At 35.3% G+C, this 20,045-nt stretch overlaps 1 protein-coding gene across 18 annotated transcripts in view; it reads right to left on the minus strand.

Moving 5' to 3' along the window:
- The window catches only part of SYNE1 (spectrin repeat containing nuclear envelope protein 1), a gene marked incomplete at its 5' end in the record, with an annotated part of 301,622 nt that overhangs the window by 200,714 nt on the left and 80,863 nt on the right, over window positions 1-20,045 (minus strand). For 17 of the 18 annotated variants that reach the window (XM_080587961.1, XM_080587963.1, XM_080587967.1 and 14 more), the window contains 14 exons: window positions 734-842; window positions 1,652-1,860; window positions 2,171-2,329; window positions 3,212-3,346; window positions 3,962-4,126; window positions 5,748-5,906; window positions 7,118-7,291; window positions 7,661-7,804; window positions 8,245-8,397; window positions 9,861-10,025; window positions 11,628-11,830; window positions 13,232-13,328; window positions 17,138-17,306; window positions 17,865-17,977. In XM_080587961.1, the coding sequence (XP_080444087.1) occupies window positions 734-842; window positions 1,652-1,860; window positions 2,171-2,329; window positions 3,212-3,346; window positions 3,962-4,126; window positions 5,748-5,906; window positions 7,118-7,291; window positions 7,661-7,804; window positions 8,245-8,397; window positions 9,861-10,025; window positions 11,628-11,830; window positions 13,232-13,328; window positions 17,138-17,306; window positions 17,865-17,977 (2,154 nt within the window). Of the gene's footprint in view, window positions 1-733; window positions 843-1,651; window positions 1,861-2,170; window positions 2,330-3,211; window positions 3,347-3,961; window positions 4,127-5,747; window positions 5,907-7,117; window positions 7,292-7,660; window positions 7,805-8,244; window positions 8,398-9,860; window positions 10,026-11,627; window positions 11,831-13,231; window positions 13,329-17,137; window positions 17,307-17,864; window positions 17,978-18,408; window positions 18,513-20,045 lie in introns of those variants that run through there. The other variant, XM_080587959.1, reaches the window with a different exon arrangement.

Genomic DNA, 20,045 nt, shown 5'->3' on the forward strand with positions numbered 1-20,045 from the left:
GTAAACTACATGAATAAATTAGACTCTCTGGAGCAGAAGCACCCATTTAACTAACAGTCTTTCTGCTTTATCAAGGTCACCCTAATTTTATTTCTCTGCACAGCTGGCCTTTACAAACTGTTCATGACTTTCACACAAAGTTTTATGTTATGTGATATTCCTATTTTGGCTTCTAACATGTGGAGAGAAAAAAAAATGGTTAGGTCTGAAGGACTAGAAGGACTGAATCTTAAACTGTCCTACTATTTCTCTTACCATTCACCAACACAAAAGTGAATGTTAGACTATCTCTGCCTTCCCTGTTATACTATTGTAGAAGAGAAGTCTTATTATAGACGTTTTCCCTAAATGTTTTGTAAATGTAGGGCAATAACTTGATCCTTCACAAACACCCAGTCCAGAAATTTTGGCTTTTCTTTGCACCACACTTTTAACTGTACATGCAGCAGAATAAGGGGCAAGTATTTAGTGTACTTGCTGCTATATTTTGGATGGTCTGAATATACTGGTAAAGGGACCTGCTATTCTCTAAATTTCTAGAATTAGGAACTTATGCCATGATTTGTTGCACATGGAATTTTGTCCTGTGAATATTTTTAAGAATTCTAAGAATCAGCAGAACTTTATTCATGGTTTCCACACTAAAACAATTGCAATACTTCAGAGTACAGTTTTATTCAGAGACCCAGTATCAATGAGTGTAGTTTAGTTAGAATATAAGCCAAGGGCTCACCCCCACAGATGATTTAAACTGCTCATATTTGGCAGTATCATTGACACTTTCCTTTATCTTCTTTAGTTCTCTTTCTGTTGATGAAATCCAATTTGCCAATTCGGAAAATCTGAAATAAAACATCACATAATGCGTTCAGCTCTGGGGACCCCTATATAAGAAGGACATGGACCTATTAGAACGAGTCCAGAAGAGGGCCATGAGGATGACCAACAGGATGGAGCACCTCTCCTATGAAAACAGGCTGAGAGAGTTGAGGTTGTTCAGCTTGGAGAAGAGAAGGCTTCAGGGAGACCTTATAGAAGCCTTCCAGTACCTAAAGGGCAACTACAGGAAAGCTGGAGGTGGACTCTTCATCAAAGAGTGTAGCAATAGGACTAGGGGTAATAGTTTTAAACTGAAAGAAGGTAGATTTAGATTAGATATTAGAAAGAAGTTCTTTACTCAGAGAGTGGTGAGGTACTGGAACAGGTTGCCCAGAGAAGTTGTGGATGCCCCATCACTGGAAGTGTTGAAGGCCAGGTTGGATGGGGATTTGAGCAACCTGATCTAGTGGTAGGTGTCCCTGCCCATGGCAGGGGGGATGGAATTATATGATTTTTAAGGTCCTTTACAATCCAAAATATTCTGTGATTCTGTGAAGAATGCAAATGCAGAATGCAAAGCAAGGTGAAAAGACAATGACTACCACTGTTAAATGGTAACCTCTTAAATTTAAGCTAATAATTATAAAACCCTCAAAACCCTGCTATTATTTGTGGAATCACTACATATAGTTATAGTTAGCTTGAAGTCAAGAACACAGTATTTATCATTCTTTACATGGTACTGATCTACACGGTACCGATCTATAATGACATTTCAAGGAGTGATCACACATAATGCACTACCAGACCCCTCTAGGAACTGGGCTGACACCTGTTCTTATAGCCCTTCCAGGTGTCCGAGTGCTCTGTTAGTTTTGCGTATGTGCTGTCTATCTGGGATTTCAGCTCCTTCAGGATTCGTTGGCTACTTTCCAGCGTAGCTCTCACTGGATCAGAAACTGGAAGTTTTTGGCAGAGTTCCTCAATTCGTTGTAGTCTCTTCTCACACAGATGGTAAGATCCCTTGTCACCGAAGAACAGCTAATGGGAGACAAAGCAGAAAATTCAATAATAATCTAATTGGCAGAAATCACAAAGCATATCTATATATTTGCTGTAAACTGGTCATACATGCTGCTACTAGGTCATACATGCTCCTACTAAGCTTCTAGGTATTAGCATGAAAGGATCAATTCCAAATGATTTTATTTATTTATTTTATTAAAGGTCCAAAGCATTGAACTGATTCAGTTGTGCACAGTGTTTGGTGGCTTGAGTTGGTCAAATGTGTTTACCATTTATATTCAGATATATTTCTATACATGCCCACTTGGTGGCGTATAGTTCATACCATGTGCTCCTCGATCATCCTTTCTTTGCCTTCTCTGGTTAGCACCTTGTTCTGACGAGCTAGTTCAGCTTTGCACTCCTCCACTGTGACCAGAAGCTTGTTTTTCTGCACTTCAATTTTCAAATGAATCAAATGATATGGAGCTTCTGTTTGAAGATCCTACATTCCCACAGGGGCAATAAACAAGCACAGAAATAAAACAATACACCCATTACCTCAGTGTGAAGTAACTGCAAATAAATTATCTAACAACTCCTAATATAGAAAACAAGGCATCTTAGATGTTTTAGATCTAAGATGTCTCTTAGAAAGATGATAAAGACATATGTTTGTGGGATCCAGAATATGTATTTATAAGGCACGTCTCAGAGATATCTTGGATCTTGACCAGATATACGAAGTACTTCCTGTTTCAAAACAATAAAACAAAAAATAATAGTGAACCTATATTCACACCTGCTTTCAGAGGTTCCTGTTTGCATGCCAGTGAGAAACCACTAATTCTTCACTCCAACTCTGACCTACAACATGTTGTAACAGGCAAAAATTCTACAGCTTATGAGAAATGTCTGTTCAGTTGTCTGAGTTTGTTCGGTTTGTTCAGAGTTTTTGGCAGAAGACTCAGTGTAAACCGATAGCCTGATTTCTTGCAAATTTGCTTTCCTAAGGTTGGGAAAGTAATTGCAGTCATCCAACATCAGCATAAAGTAAGAAAAGCTAGCACTTAGGCTCAACAAATATTCTTAACACAGGTAACATTATGTCTGTACACAGGTGAAGAAATTAAGGTTTCATAATTGTTTTCTCTCATTTCCTGAATTTTGACCACTTAGATTATCAGTGCTTTTTCAGGAGGGTATTTGTAGGTGTAGGTGTATCTGGTGTAGTAAAACATAGATTTTTCTCCAACTGTATGAGAAGTCAAAGAATACAACTAATTTATTTATTTATTTATTGTAACCTATATTCAGCATATAGGTCATGCAGAAACTTTCCCAAGTTAACACAGAATGTCCAGAGAAATCATTCAATGTCACTAACCTTCCACTGCCTATGGAGTTTCCTCACAGCTTCCTGCAGGCTGTGTTGCTCTTGTTCAGGAAGGATGTCAGTAAGTTCATCGCAAGCTTTCAGGAAGGCATTTAGGACTCTCTGATCCAACTGGTTAAAGAATTCCTGAGTTTGAAGTGAAAGGTGAAAAGTCAGATGACAAAACTGGTTATTGATATGATAACTTGCTAGCATGAAGTTCCTTAACACACACTGTAAGTTTCAACGTCACATCTGTTGCATTGAAGAAGTAGAGTTTGAACTAAGGAAAACTTTGTCTATCTATTTATAGTCCAGCAAATGAATTTATTCTGGGGCACCCAGACAGTACATTGATATGGTGTTTTAACTAGAATAGTTTTTAAAGCCACATGTGTAAGTAATCATTATAATACACAAACGAATATTCATTCATCTGAAAACCCAGCAGTGGATGTGTGAGCCTGTCAAAACACAGACTAATGCTCTCAACTCCAAACAGTTCTATAGGCAAAACCAACCTTCATGTCTAAGGGGTTCTTCTCTCTGCACTTTCTGGTTGCTTACATTCACCAATAAGAAGGATGATTGTTATATATATTTTTCTTTTAAATTTTTTTTTTTCCAGTCTTAACATTGACCAGGTCCATATCACTTCAAAATATGGAAGAAATCTATGTCAATTTTAAAATTAAATAGGTTTTTCACTTCTATGTCATGCACTTAAAGAATTCCATGAGGAAAATTAGAGAATGTACTCACACTATGCTTCCTGAGAAGTTCTTCAGGATTTCCTTTTTCTTTTAAGCAACAATTGGCAATCTGTATAACTTTCTCCAGTTCTGCTCTAGACTCCTCAAATTTCTTCATCAGACGGCTATTTGCTTCTATGTTTTTTCTCCATTCACCAGCTTTCCTGACCATATTCTGAGTTATAAACAAAGAAATTTAATTGGCACTTTTTCACTGTTTTTTATTTACTTTTACCACTATCTTACCTAAAAATGAATTTGATTGGTGTCACTCTTGCAAATACATTTTATTCACAGCTGCTCCTCTTCTCCCTTTCCTGTTCCCATTTTCCCAGTTTTTAATACCTATACAAAGACTCACCCTGATGTCATCCTCGATTCAATTAAAAATGGATAGTTATTCAATACAGGTATCTGTGATATTTTCAGAATGCCTAAAAGCCATTTGGCTAACATTTATTTCCCAAAGACTGCTTTTAAATGTAAAGCAGTTGTTGTTTTGTTTAAATGTTTGTCATTGCATTTCTCCTTTTATCAGACTACCATCTTCTGCACCAACCCCTGATTAAAAAATGAGGGGATGGGATCGGAGGGGAGAGACAGATAAACATGGTTTAGCCTATGGATCCAACCAGTTCATTGCTACAGATCTGACCTGGAGGTTTGAACAATAATCATTCTAGTAGGCCACATGTCAAACCATGTAAAAGGCTGCTTAAAAGAGACATATTTTTTTTGTTGCTTAGTTTATATTTCTCTTGTTTTGAAACCTTAGTTACATTCTTTATTATTCTGCCTTGCATTCTGTCCTGATACATGGCGTTATCCAGCAGTTACAATCCATAAACAAATAATAAATGTTAACAGGACAAATGATCAGTTCACCGGTTCAGCTGCACCAAGGTAATTCCAAGACTGTGTACTAACCACACACTTCGCTGTCCTCACTGATTACTAACCCCAGTGTAAAGGAATTACAGTGGTTTTACCCAGTGAGCTAATCAAATCTGTAGTTGTCAATTTAAACATCTTGCTAAGCCTTTTTAAAGGTTCCAGATAAATTTGTGTAAAATAATAAAGTTGTATAGGAATGTAGTCTTTACATGAGAAAAAGCAAATTTCCAGATCCATAAATATTTTAAGCCCAGAGAAGAATCACTGTCCATCCTTATAGAAACAGAATAATTAATGTTTAAACATGGTGAATTTATCAAGACAATTGTATCTGCCTCTGTAAACATAAACATAGCTTAAATAGATGATTTCTAAATGGTAAATCAAAAACTATAGATCTTTAAGTAGAACCCACAAAGTACAATACATTTTTTGAAATCCACCTCTCAGGGACAACTCTTTACTGACAGATAATTGTCTGCAGCTTGAAATTCAGTTTAGATAGCCTTACACAACAATACATTACAACAATTACAACAATAATTGCCTGAAAACAAATCTAATAGAACCCAGTATCTGGAGATCTTCACCCAAGAAAATGTTTGAGTTCGTGACAGACTGGGGCTAAGTAGCCCTGAAAATATCAATATTACTAATAACATAGTAATGTTCTAATAATTCTAATAATAATGTTCTAATAATTCTAATAAGAATTCTAAAGCTAAAGTGGATTCTAGCCCTAAGTGCATTTTTACATTAACAAATGTAAATTCTGACTTTATCTTCAGGATCCACTGCATTTTCTGATGAAATACAAAGCCCCAGACCAATAGCAGCAATTGCAAATCTTTCTGCATATGACGAAGATTTCAAAAATACGCACCAAGGTGTTACATAAGTACCTGAAAAGTAATCTGAACTTGTGTAACTTTCTTCTGAAATGTTGACTGATGGAAATGCTGGAACACTTCACTAGAAGCCACACACTGCAGGATACTCTGACTATTTCTCTCAATGAGGGACAAAGCTTTCTTGCAGTTTTCTTGATAAGCTACCAGATCCTGAAAGAAAGAAACATATATCCACCCTGGCCAGGAATAAAGGAGAGAAAAGTTTGGCAAAATAACAGGAAGATGTTTTTTAACAATAACAAGGTAAAAGCACCACAAAAAAAAAAAAAAAAAAAAAGAAAAAAAAAAACACAAAAAAACGGCCTACAGAAAATGTTAGATGGAATGAAAAATAGAGTTCTATATGTAAAATAAATAAACAAACAAAACAAAACAAGAAAAAAAACAGACACGTGCCAAAGCCCTTTGGATATTTTTGTAGAATACAGGTCAGTGCATAAACCTGTGATTTAATTTTATGTGATGTCTGTATTTATATCACAATTCTAATTTTGCTGTGAAAATAGACATCAGAATGACAACTCTCAATAGCAGACTGATCTTGCCTTTCAACAAATTAACCTTTCCTGTTAGAAGCCTTCATATAAAGGAGAAGATTTCAGTTCCTTGATGGCAAACAACTGCAGAAGAAACATGAAATTTTATGATGACATTCTGAGTCTGGGCAACATCAGGAAAGAGGAAAAGAGTACTCAGACTGCTTCTTAAACAGCAGACTGGACACATGACTTGTGTTGTGTTCACGTACAGGAGAGGACTGTTGTGATTGAACAGCCAAGCTCACGAGGTCATTTTTTTACCCAAGTACAATCAAAGCTTGAAGTCGCTGGAAAAGAAGACCCTTCTCATTGACTTATGCCAATCTCTCCACATTGCAGGCTTGAAGTATTTTTACGTACATATACATAAAGCACACTAATGTAAACATATAGTACACAGTATATATAATATTATACATTGTATAATATATATAATATATAATATTATACATTGTATAATATATATATGTTATATATAATATTATATATATATATATATATAATATATATATATATATATATTTATATATATAATATTTACATTTCTAACATTTCAGTCCTATTTCCACAACAAAGATCTCATATTTGCACCTTGGATTGAGAAACCATGGGCTATAGTGGGGGAACATAGTTTTCAATCCTTGTGTGTTTATGCCTAGCTGACTTTAGGATAGGTTATGTTTATTGCCTGAATATGAAGAAACATTTGGGCAGCTGACCAAATTAAAATAAAAAACCTTAGTAATCGAATTGTACATATAGAAAATGAAATAGTCAGAGGAAGCAAATCCTTTTTTAAAGCAAGTCATTTTATAAACTTACTTGAGCTTTTTGTTTAAGAAGTGTTGTAGACTGTGTTTCAGGATCCTGGATAGAAATTATTTCATTGACTTTTTCAAGAGATTCATAAAAATTTGTTATTTGTTTCTCCAGTTCTTCCAGTGGAGACAGCAGATGCTGACTTTCATACAGCAGGGCACAGGAATACTCCTTAACCTTTTGGTCATTGCAGAGAAAAATAATTATTAAAAAGGTAATAAAATTCAATAAACAGTAGCTTCATTTACATGTAAATTTATATAGTTGGTAAATGTCTCTTTTAAGATCAATCCCAGTACTGTATTACTTTAAAAATAAATAAATAAAATAAAATAAAATAAATTTAAAGATGGTAGTCTTGAGGTCTGAAAGAAGTAATATTTTCTCTACCATTAATTCACTCCACTGTTACTACAGACATACATTTGCTCAAATGCATATTCCTGTTTTTTTTTTTTGTTTTTTTTTTTCCCCTCTCTCATGCAGCTTACTGGTTACTAGTTCAGCAGTGAACACCATGTATAGTAGAAACATGTATTCTGCAACCTTGCTTATCTGTTCTTTGATCCTTGTCAAAGTTGCAAGCATTTCATTTACTTCCTCTTGGGAAACTTCTTTTGTAACAAGTTGTGCCGTTCTTGCGACCATTTTGTACTGAGCTTCCATGGCAGGCAATTTCTGTTTAATATTCTGTAACAAACGTTTCAAGAAAATTTTCAACAATAGCATTCATGCATTCATGGGAGATTCAAGACTATTACCAAGTGATGTGAGATATATATTCCAATTTTTGTCCTGTCTGACTTTGTGAAGCTTGAAACGTAATTCAAATGCATACAAAATGTGCCAAACGGTATCAAATCAGCTCACCCAGATGTGATTTGAAACTAAAGAGAAAGAAATATCCAGATGGACGGTGTTTTGGAAATGTGCTCTAGAAACATCACTCATAGAACACAAGGATTTAGATCAGCCATAGGAGAAGCTATACAAAAATAACACTAGTGAAGAAGAGTAATAATGGAAATAAATTCATACTAATATGATTTTATGCTTTATCCTCAGAATTAAATAGTTACACGCCTCTCTTTTATAAAAGGGAAAGAAAAGAATGGAAGGAAGACACTTACTTCTAAGTCTTGTACAAACATCTTGACATCTAGGAAGGACACTTCTACAGGTGCTGAAAATTTTCTATTGTTTTCATCAACAAAGGCTGTCAAACTGGCAACACCATCCAGGTATTCCTTCCGCATTTTGTCCAGTTCATCTGCTCGAGCATACTAAAAAAGTGTAAAGTAAAAAGAAAGACAGAAACAAAAAAACTTATCCAAATGACATATGTGGCTACTAAATAATTACTTGAGAAAATTAGCATGTTTTCAAAGCAATTTTTTGCTAGAAAAATTGTATTCAATAAAATATGAAGTAATGGAAAATATTCTACACTAAGGGTTTGATTTATTTTCAGCAGTGCTGATGCTAAGAACATTCAAATTAGAGTTCAGCCCTTTTAAGGTATGGATTTTTCCAAGAACGCCAAACTCTCACTGGTTTTTAACCTAGAATCAATGTCTCTTAATTTCTCATTACCTACAGTGCCAATTTTGAAAGTTCAGCAATGAGAAATAATACAAAAAGCCTAGAAAAGCTGAAAAAGAATGGAAAGTCCAGTAAAAACTGCTGGCTGGAAGAAGGGAGAACACAGGAGGTGTTACAAGGGAGAAAGCACTGTATAATGGAAGTGGAGACAGGCTATGGTTTCACAGACAGCATGTGAAAGACATAAGACAAGAAACACATTTCTCTGGGCTTTACAGTTCCACAGTGAATCACCCTAAATATTATTAGCAAATAAAACTTGACAACATTCTAGTTTGTAAAAGTTACAATAAAAAAAAAGTGTGCACTCATAATCTGCTTTTCCATTTAACTTGATTGCAATGGAACTAATCATGCCAATTAAAAAAGCAGATTCAATGTCTTCAAACAGGCAACTGCCAACTGAAGGCTGCTGAAAGGGAAAAATACCATGAGATGTATATCGACAATAAGCAAAAATATTTCCAATTGTGTTTATAAGGTGTGAAACACTTGTGCATAATTTTATCTTCTCTTGTGTCTTTTAATAAGAACATAAAAACATTTATTTTCCAAACAGTTGAATCTCTTTCATGAGACAGATCTGTATTTTTAGTTTTAGTTTTAGTTTTTAAATTTGCTATAAGTACCTCCTGGTTCATGAGATGGAACTAATGTCTGACTGATTTGGGGAAAACATTTAGCTAACTAATTTGCATTGCACCTGCTTATGGTTGTAGTACAGTGATTGAACACAACTTCCATTAAAGGGTAATAAAAATATGCACTTTCAACATTTTCCCTATTTAGTTTTACAGAGCTTGCAATAACAATGGCTATGTAAAACCGATCATTTTCTTAAAAGAAAGTAGAAGTTATGCATGAATAACAATCACCGTATTATGACAGTAAAGAAAAAATACAGGCTATACCAGCTGAAAATGTCTACAAAAAAAGAAAAAAAATTATAACCCAAAAGATAAACAAGACAAATGCCCCAATAGCATTAAACTACTGGCAGGGTTTAATTTCATATTTAAATAATTACGAAAAGTTAGGCACATTAGTAAGCTGTTGTATAGTCCTGCTAGTGGGGCAAATCTGTCTTACTGGCATGGAAATTACAAAGTAAAAATTTAAACATAAAACCAGCAAAACCACATACTTGTTTAACTTGCATAAACAACTCTCTCCATCTTCCATTTAGTAACAGAAGTTGCTGTTTAAGGTCTCTGGAAATGGCCTCATCACATGTTTCAATCAGAAAATTACCAGCATCATTCATGGCTGTATGCTGTTGGATCCAATGAGGTAAGTGCCGGAAAAAATCCTGAAGAAAAAAATGGATGCACATTCTTAAACCTTTGCAGATAACATTTACCTTAAACCATTAAACTAAATTTTAGCCACCCGTTAATGGTTTGATAAAACATTTTGAACAATCATTCTCTAAAACACTTCATATTGGATATGCCATAATAGAATTTTGAACTGTTTGAAGACAGCCTACTACATTAAAAATTGCTACTAGTTTACTCATAGCTCATTTTACTGTGGTGAGTAGCTTCAGTTGAACTAATGGAATTCCTCCTTAAGAGAAAGGATTTGGTCAGTAACTAAAAACACTGTTAGAATAAAATTTCTGATCTGAGAAAATTGATTCTTCACTACTGTTTCCTCCTATCTCAGAGAAGGTGAGAGCTTAAGTGAAAAGGATAGCTGTGACTGATTTCTTTCCCCCACCCCACTAAGACAGCCTAAATAGCCCACCCATTGTACATCTTGTAGGAAGGTACACATAACATAAATTGGCAGAGAAGACAAAGACCAGCTTCGTCCCTTCTCCCCTTCCTTTTTGCTCTGCAAGAGAATGGGCTGTTATCTAAGGATGGGAGTTACTTAAGGCAAGTATCTCCAGGCACTATGGTCATAGCTATACCAGCAAACTAAACAGTACTCAATCACTGTCCCATGATTGTCCACATTATTTAACATGTTCTCTCATATGGCTTTGGCTTCTGCCAGCTGCCCTTCTCCCAAACAGTATGCAATTCAGTGGAGAGCACAGGGCAAGTACTGTTCCAAACAGTCTGAATCAAAGAGGGCACTTTCTTTAGGTGGAGAAATACAGTAGCCGCAAACGTGCAAGCTGAACCATGCCACTTGGTCCTCAAGACCAAGGAAGAGGCACTGACTCATTTTGTTACTGGCTCTCGATCTAGATTTCCAAGACTGCTTATCTGACAGTGACAGTGCTATGCCATCCCTTGCTTAGGGTCAGATGTGAAAAAGCCCTGTCCAACTGTAATGCCAGTCATCTGAAGTTTTGGAGCTACAGTTCTTAAACTTTACAGTTATATTTGTCAGAACTTATCTACATGTAAAAACATTTCTGATACAATTACATTTTTGATACAACCAAAGAGAAAATTTTAAATGGATATATACTGCTTAAAATTGTTGAAGAAAGAGTAGAACAACAGTGTTTTAAATTCTCAAAGCTGAGATCAGTTAATGAGTACAGATACTCTGTACTGATGTATCAGTGAATAACCATCGTTCTTTAGTAAGCTAAATGTGCAGTTTGAATCTTCTATATGTTGCAGAGCATAGCCTTTGCTTTGTGCCAAGACTGTCCTTTGTGAATACAGGCAAAACTAAGTAAATCTACTGAATCTGGCACTGTCCAGTTCTCCTTATTAGGAGACAGGAGAACTGTCCTGGTCAGCCTTATTAGAGGTCAAGAAGGAATGAGAAGATGGAGCAAACTACTCAAGTCCTTGAATCTATCAATGAATCCACTAAAAAGTTCCAGCCTGAACCTCTCTCTCTCTTGTATGACATTTTTTAAAACAACCTAAGGAAATGCAAAAGTATATAACATATTTCATAATTTACAAAATAGACAAATATAGATGGTATTAGTTCATACCTTTTTAGAATGTTCAGGCTGATTAAGCATTTTTTCGGCATCCTCCAACCAGGCTTGCAGACCTGCCACAGTGCTGCTGTATCTGTCCCAATTAGCAATTACTTCTTCCAACATGCTTCTTACACTTCTCACCTCTACCGAGAGGTTCCTCCACTGTGCTGTTGTTTCATTCATGAATTTCATCACATTCTCAACTTCTTCCACTGACATACAGGAATGAAATCAATTATTTAAGTTTATTATTAAGCTTCTGTGAAGCTTAATTTTATACTACACTTATCCATTCTCATCAGGGAATTATATTTTACCAAAACTGCTGTTTCAGAAGGCTTATACAAATATGTTCAGTTGATAGCCCAATTTTTAGTACAAAATTTATTACTGAAAAATTAACCATGTGAATCAAAGACAGAGGAAAGTACATAAAATGAGTGCCATATTTGAATAGAAACACTGCATATTCATTTTGATGTTCATTTCTAATCTGCAGTAAAAGAAATCAAGAGAGAAAATTAATTTAAAAATAAAGTAGTAGAGATGTGTAATGTAAAAACAAATTATTCCTGTATACAAAACTACTGAATGAAATTGAACTTCTTTCTACTGACTTTAAAACAAAATGCTGCTAATTTTTGCCATTCACTTTTTAATATTTTCTTCACTGCAAGAAAGATACATGTCCTTATTCCAGAAGGAAAAACAGAGATAAGAAAAAGAATCCATGTAAATCCTGAGACTTCACAGAATACACATAATTTGCTACTGGATTTTTAATACCATTGAGTAAATCTATTAATTTTTATTCTTTGCAAGAATATCCTGTCAGTAAAATTTGAGTATCACCATCAATTTTAAATTTCACAACAACAAAGATATTCATTTTCTCTGCAAATATGCTAACCATTTTAACAGCTGCAGCAATCTTCCACAGATGTTACTGTGCTATTATCACAGCAGAGACTAAAGCAATATCATGTCTACCTAGGTCAAATATTGCCCTTATACATTCTCACTGAACCAAGCAGTGCTGTTCAGAAATTACAGGAGGTATTGGTTCAATCAGCTACACATTTTTCTCATGTACACCCATGCTTGAGCTATCATTTGGGTTCCCCTTATAACTTCACAGTTGATGAAGAATCTTCTTAAATCAGGGGATACTTTTGCTACTGTGACAACTTTGGGATCAGCTCTCTGGCTGTGTTTTTCTAGTAAATGAAGCCTTGCCAGGGAGTGTCCCCAGGCACCAGAATGTGACTTTCCCTATTGATAATTGGTTCTCTGGCACACTACTGGGCTCAGATCAACAATATTCAAAGAATCTATAAGTTAGGATGGACCATGGACTTCTCCCAGTAGGAAGTCTGAACATGACAATGCCCTTCTGGACATTCAGAAAGTTGAAAAGCAGCTCTCTACCAGCTGGCCTCGTGCTAGAGAAAATGCAAAATTGCTACAAGAGGCTGTAGCCTCTCTGGTGAACTGCAGCCGCTATACAGCTCTATGCATTGAAGAAACAAATATTAGGCTATATTTTTAGAAGATATTTATGTCTGAAGAGATTAAAATGGCATCCCCACAACAACAGAAACATAGGCATTTACCTGAGCCATTTGCTTTGGCATACATTTCAGCTGCTCTTTTCAAGATCTGGTATGTAACTTCATATTGCTCAAAGAACTTACTATTTTCAATAACAGACTGAAAGAAAAAAAAAATAATTACACAGAGAAAATAAAGATAGATATTAAAAATATGTTCCCTGAAATCACACCGGGACAGCAATGACATCTTTTAACTTCATTATTCCTCTATTAATTTATAAAATAGTATATAAATTTCGTTTTTTAAAATTAATGGTACAGCAGAGTATCCCCTCAAACTTCAGTTTCTTTACTTTGCATATGGAAAGAATATTTAATATGTTTGTTAATCTGCTAGTTGATCACTTGCTGAAAGTCCTAGCATATGTTACATTGAATATTTCAAACAGAGGATGGTGAGGCACTGGAACAGGTTACCCAGAGAATCTGAGAATGCCCCATCCCTGGAGGTGTTAAAGACCCGGTTAGATGAGGCCCTGAGCAACCTGATCTAGTGGGTGGCATCCCTGCCTATGGCAGGAGGGTTGGAACTAGATGGTCTTTGAAGTCCCTTCCAACCCTAACCTTTCTGTATATTCTATGAATATACAGAAAGTGAAGAAATAAACATTACGTGATCAGTGGAATCATTTTAATTAATGAAAAATTTCCTCCCTATAAGAAGGTTACTACAAAAATCAAATCTAGTTAAACATTAAAAACGGTTTCTGTATTAGTCCTTTACAGAAACACAGATTTCAGTTCAAGAGATGAAATACTTTTGACTGATCCTTGTTTTCTTTTACCTTCTTTGCAAATGGTAAAAATATAGTTAAAGAAATATATGTTTCCAAAGCGGAAAAAAAAAAAAAAGGCAAAACACTTTTCCAAAGTGCAAAACAGTTCTTTTCCTTTGTGAGTGGTGTTTCCAACATGTAATGTGTTACAGAGCAATTAATAATTTATATGGAAATATTTTGGTCACAAAGTTATGCCTCTTTATTTCTGCCAAATGGCTTTTTTTTTAATGTCTTTCAGAAATGTCACTTTATTTAAATGCTCTGTATAAATATATATCTATATTGTGCAAATGTATCTTTTGATACAAAGATATATTGTATCTTGCATTACTTTTTATAAGGTTTTTACATTGCCTTACCTAATGTACTTATCTAGAGTTTTTGAATGGTTCTATAACCTATACTACCTGCTGTGTCTCTAGTTACATATAGATCTACCATTAAGGCAAACACATCTCTAATATGTGTATACAAGATTTGGTATGTCAGAATAGGCAAACTTCTATGTGTACTACTATAATTTTGGTAATACCAGCTCTCAAGTGAGGCCAAAGTTTTAACGATCAATGAAAAAATTTCCAAGGTCAATGTACTTTGAAGAGAAGAATTAGATCTTGTATTCATCAGCCCACATAATATAAATATGATAAACAGTTTTAAAAATAAACACACCAGACAAGATGTATCTAAAAATCTTCTATTTTAAAACCTTTTACAGTTGCTGTGTCAAATCACCACAGTTATCTAGCAAGTAAATTTAAAATATGTTTATAACCAAGGAAACTAGAAGTCAAGAAAAGACAGATTTTTTTCTCTACTAAAATATATATATATATATAAATTAAAAAATCTGTCAAATATAAAGAATTGCATGCTTTACCACAAATTATTTGACAAATTCCTGAATTTTCACTTTTGCTAAATCCATATGCACAGACATTTTACCCTGAACCAAAAGCTATGCTTCATATGAGAAAGTAAAGGATGCTACCAAATTATTTATGCTATACTAATCACAAGAGCAATTCCAAATATATTCAAAAATTAAATATATGTGTTTTGCCAAGTAATAATTTCTCCCATCTGACAAGATCCCTTAAAGAAAATATGCAGCTTTTCCCAAATCCATACAGCATCTGGTGCTACAAACATTCTAATAAACCTATGCCAAAAAAATAGTGTGACGGGTTTAAGTCCACGGATAGCTGTATCCAGTATTTCCACTGCAGCTGACACTTTGGTACAATATATTCTTCAAGTTGATGGTGTACAGTCTATGCTGAACTTTACTTCTGGTATATGACACACAGGTGAAAAGAAGACGGGTTAGAGTAGCAATGTACACATTTATTTTTAAGGTACAGAACATAAATATTTTCCAGGTATATGTTATATCTAAATCCTAAATATGCATGCTCCTAGAATGCCAACATTGCTCAGTCTGCTTTGACAGACAACATACTTATTTTTTGATTGTCTACTAACATAGTCACTGAAGGCACTGACTATGGCTTTCCTAATTAAGATTTCTATTTAAATCAAAGAGTAATACTCAGCTTTTGCTCCTAGAAACTTGCTCTCAGTTAAGCCAAAGCAAATAGTCTTTTTCCATCATAGGACACACGGAAGCAAACAGAACCGAAGGCTATCAGGAATGAAACTGAGCTCTATCTTCTTGTCCCAGTTTCCTCATTTTGATGTGATAGTTTCATAAATGATGCAAGGAAGCATTTTCTTTTCCCTATTGACCAACTCAGAATTAGTGGTCTGAAAGCACAGGAATAATTGAGCTAATCACAAAATGACATAAAAATTCACCACTTAATATTTATTTTAAAGCTAAAAATAAGAAAGCGATATAAAATATTAATCCAAAAGTTAAGCTATTCACTCCCTCATTATTTCCCTTGACACCCTTTAGCGGTCTTTGAGACAACCTTACAAAGCATACATATGGACAATTAACACCTAGCTCTTGCACATCATTCTAGCAAACTATGTTATTGTAAATGATCATCTGAATATTTTACTGTTTTTCTGAAACAAGGGTTAGCCCCTGAATTTTTTGTGTCTCTAACTGCTAGAGCTTAAATTTAGGGAAAAGTATGAATAGCCTTCAGTTCTCACACTGTAAGAGGAAATTTAAATTTCAAGTTTGTTTCCAGTACAATAAAAACTGGCAGGCTATGTGGGCACCAGTAACTTTCTCTACGGTATCGTGGCTCTGAAAGCTTCTATAACTGTATGAATTCTTTCCAAACTGAATTTTTCTGTGCAATTTTCCTCATATGTATTAGATAGAAGGGGAAAAGTATTTATTCCAGACCTGCTTTTGAAAGAATCCCTCATACCCTATGTAAAAGTGCAAGTGGTGGCACCATCTTACCAGCCATTTGATAATGCAAATTAATTTGTAACAAAGGGATCGTATCAATGAGCACTTGTAAGTCAATAGCCTTTGTTTCTTAACAAGATATATGAATGATGCAGAGCTGGAGCAATCTCTTTCCAGAACAGAAATAAAGTAATGGGTTTAATATACTAATGTAGAGCAGAAGTGGAAAAACTGTTACTTGAAAGAATAGAATGACTCCACTTCCAGTATAATACATTCAACGAATACAGAGACAAATTATTATTTTTTCTTCATTTGGAGGACATTAAGAATAATTGTAATGTGAAAGACTTCACTCCAAGAACCTCCTCAATGCTGCAGTAAATTCATATGTAGGCACAATAAAGTGCATTTATGTTGTTGTAAAATTAGATGAAATTAAGTTCTCTTAAATTTTTATTTAAAGTTAAAATATAGGATTCGGAAGTTCCTTATATGCTTGGTAAGCTGGATGGTCAGACAGCAGTTGGGACATTATTTCTGGTTTTGAGGAGATGATGTAAAATGCATGATTTTCATTTTTAGCATTTTGATTAAGGCTTCTCCAGGGGATGACAGATACACGTCTGAAAAGATATTCATAATAAATGCAGTCAAAGTTGATGACTGGCAAGTCTCATTTCTTTTTTTTTTTTTTAAACTATTATTATTATTATTATTATTAAATTCAAACAATCTTTGATGAGACTATTTCAAATATAAAAAAAAAAAAAGAAGACAACCCCAACTTACAATATAATTTTGAAGAAGTAGTTCCACTGACTCTCGCCTTCCATATTTGATAATCCATGATTTTAACTTTGATTCTGCAAGGACTAAGAGTGACAGTAGACGGTACTTCAGTTCCAGAAACTCCATTTTCAACAGATGGAGCTCAGATGAAGAGACAACAAAATTAAACCTGGAAAATGAATCATACTGTAGTAAAATACATCAATAATTTTTTTTTCTTCCAAGGCAGACTGAAAGCTTCACTTACAGTTCAGATATTTTTCACCTAATTCAGAGTCTACTAACATTTAATTATATATGACGATCATTCTGATAGCTGCTTTTGAATAGCAAATGAATTATAATCATATTTATTCATAGAAATCATCAGTTTACATTTATTACTAAGTTTTGCAAAGTCATTTTTCTTTTTTTCTTATATTCATCCTGATTGCTGTTACATAACATCTCTTCCAGGGGCAAGTAATAACAGGATCAATTAAAAAAAGAAAAAAAAAAAAGTATTCCCTTTCAAAACACTTAGCTTCTGTTAATTCTCATCAATCATCAATGCACCAAGCTTTTCAGTGTATTTTTATTTATATTCTGAGAGGGTTTTCCTTTCCATTTTTTTCATGCTTTCCACTAGGAAACATAATTAGACAGCAATTTTTATGTGAACAGGTTAAAAAGCAAACAGGTCTCCTTTCATTCACAGAGGGTTTTCATTTCAGATTGAAAGCCTTACCTGTCTGCCATATCCTCTAATTGGTCAGGTGGAACAGGTACTCCATTAACAGACCTGGCTCTGTGGATCTCATGGAATGTCTTTTTGTGACCTTCTATATTTTTAAGTAGATCCTGTTTTTAAGGAGAGAGAGCAAGATTGAGAGTGAGAGAAGAAGGGGTGGAGGGGAAGAGGGAGAGAGGGAGAAAGAGAAGGCTCACAGTAGGCTACCTAATAAGCACAATTTGAAGCCTGCACCAATGACTCAATGTAGTTAACTATTTGATCATGCTCTTAGATTTGCATGCAAGGTTATGCCTACCATAAAAGCATTTACATCAGCGTGAACATTTACATAGGAAACACCCTTATTAAATGCTCTGTTAAAGCTATGTCTGACAATTGAGGAAGATTTTAAAACAGAGAATACACTGCAATGATTTAACAAAACAAGAACTCTTAACTGTATTAAATAATGCCTGAAATGCAGCATGAAAATACACTAATACCACTACTGTATAATCCTGCTAAATTTACTGTTTACATCTTTATAGCAGATACTAACCTTTATTAAGTACGATTCAAATATTCAGCAACTAACCTACTCCTTTATATACCGGCAGAAGATCCAGAGCTCCTTATGTAAGTACATATTCAGTATTTAGTGAACTTCTCATTCCCTCAGCATCAAAGGATTTCAGGATTGTTCTCTCTATATTACACAAATGAATGCAGAATGTGGTACCCGACCAGTATTCCTGTGATAAGGATTGTACCAGCAGAAACCTTACAGCAGAGCACATTTCAACTGTAACTAAGCAACACCGCTTCAAACGGTTTCCTGGAGATTACATATTAAAATGAATGACTGGCAGTAGTCTTTGAAGAGATACCATAACAATAACACGTAAAGTCCCCAGTGGCTGAGAGGACACAAAGCAGTGGATATTTTTCTGCAAACAGGCAGCTCTTGGCACAAAGTGCTCAGAAGCCTATTAGCAAAAGGTAATCATAAAAAGTTGCCCCCTTCTCTACCATGGGAACAAAGTGCAGGCTTGTTGTCCTGGTTTCAGTTAGGACAGAGTTAATTTTCCTCTTAGTAGCTGGTAGGGTGCTATGTTTTGGATTAGGATGAGAAGAGTGCTGATAACATGCTGATGTTTTAATTGTTGCAGAGCAGTGTTTACACCAGGCCAAGGACTTTTCGGCTTCTCGCTCTGTCCTGACAGCGAGCAGGCTGGGGGTGCAGCAGGAGCTGGGAGGGGACAGACCCAGGACAGCTGAACCAAACTGGCCAAAGGGATATTCCATACCATCTGACATCATGCTAAACAATATATAGGGGTGGCTACCCGGGGTGGGGGCGCTGGCTGCTTGGGGATAGGCTGGGCATTGGTCAGCGGGTGGTGAGCAATTGCATTGTGCATCACTTGTTTCATACACATTATTATTAGTAGTACTATTATTAGTAGTAGTAGTACTATTATTATTATTATTCTTTTCCTTCCTTAATAAACTGTCTTTATCTCAACTCACAGGCTTCACTTTCCCATTTCTCTCCCCCATCCCAGAGAGGGAGGGGGGAGCGAACGGCTGTGTGGTGTTTAGCTGCTGGCCGGGTTAAACCACAACACTCGTGTATTGATCCTATCTACTTGCTCAGATCACCAAATGGTCCCGTAATTCCCGTCAACCCATCTATGTTTTCACTGTTTTCTACTTCAGTCAAAACCTCATTGTGAAACAAAATGAATCAGACTTTCTCAGATGCAGGTGATGCACTGATTTTACCATGAGGAAAACTCCACTGAGGCTATCCTGTAGCTAACTTACTCTCATGTAGCGGACTGACTTGGAACATGCATCTCATCTAGCTGCATTGGAGACCTTGTCAGACAAAGAGGAATGCCCCTAACATGCACTCGTAAGTGAAAATAAAACCCATCAGTTTCATCCAAAATCAACTGGAAGTCCAAGAAAACTTTTACACATCAAGAGAAATCCTGCTCTGCAAAATGACCCACAACATAGAATCATTAAGGTTGGAAAAGATCTTCAAGATCATCTGGTACAACCATCAGTCTACTACCAATGTCACCCACTAAACCATGTCCCTAAGCACCAGGTCCAACCTTTGTTTGAGCACCCCCACGGGCCAGTGATGCTCCACTTCCCTGGGCAACCCATTCCAATGCCTAACTA

Source organism: Anser brachyrhynchus (assembly GCF_964034855.1).
Source record: "Anser brachyrhynchus genome assembly, chromosome: 3".
Classification (NCBI taxonomy): Eukaryota; Metazoa; Chordata; class Aves; order Anseriformes; family Anatidae; genus Anser; species Anser brachyrhynchus.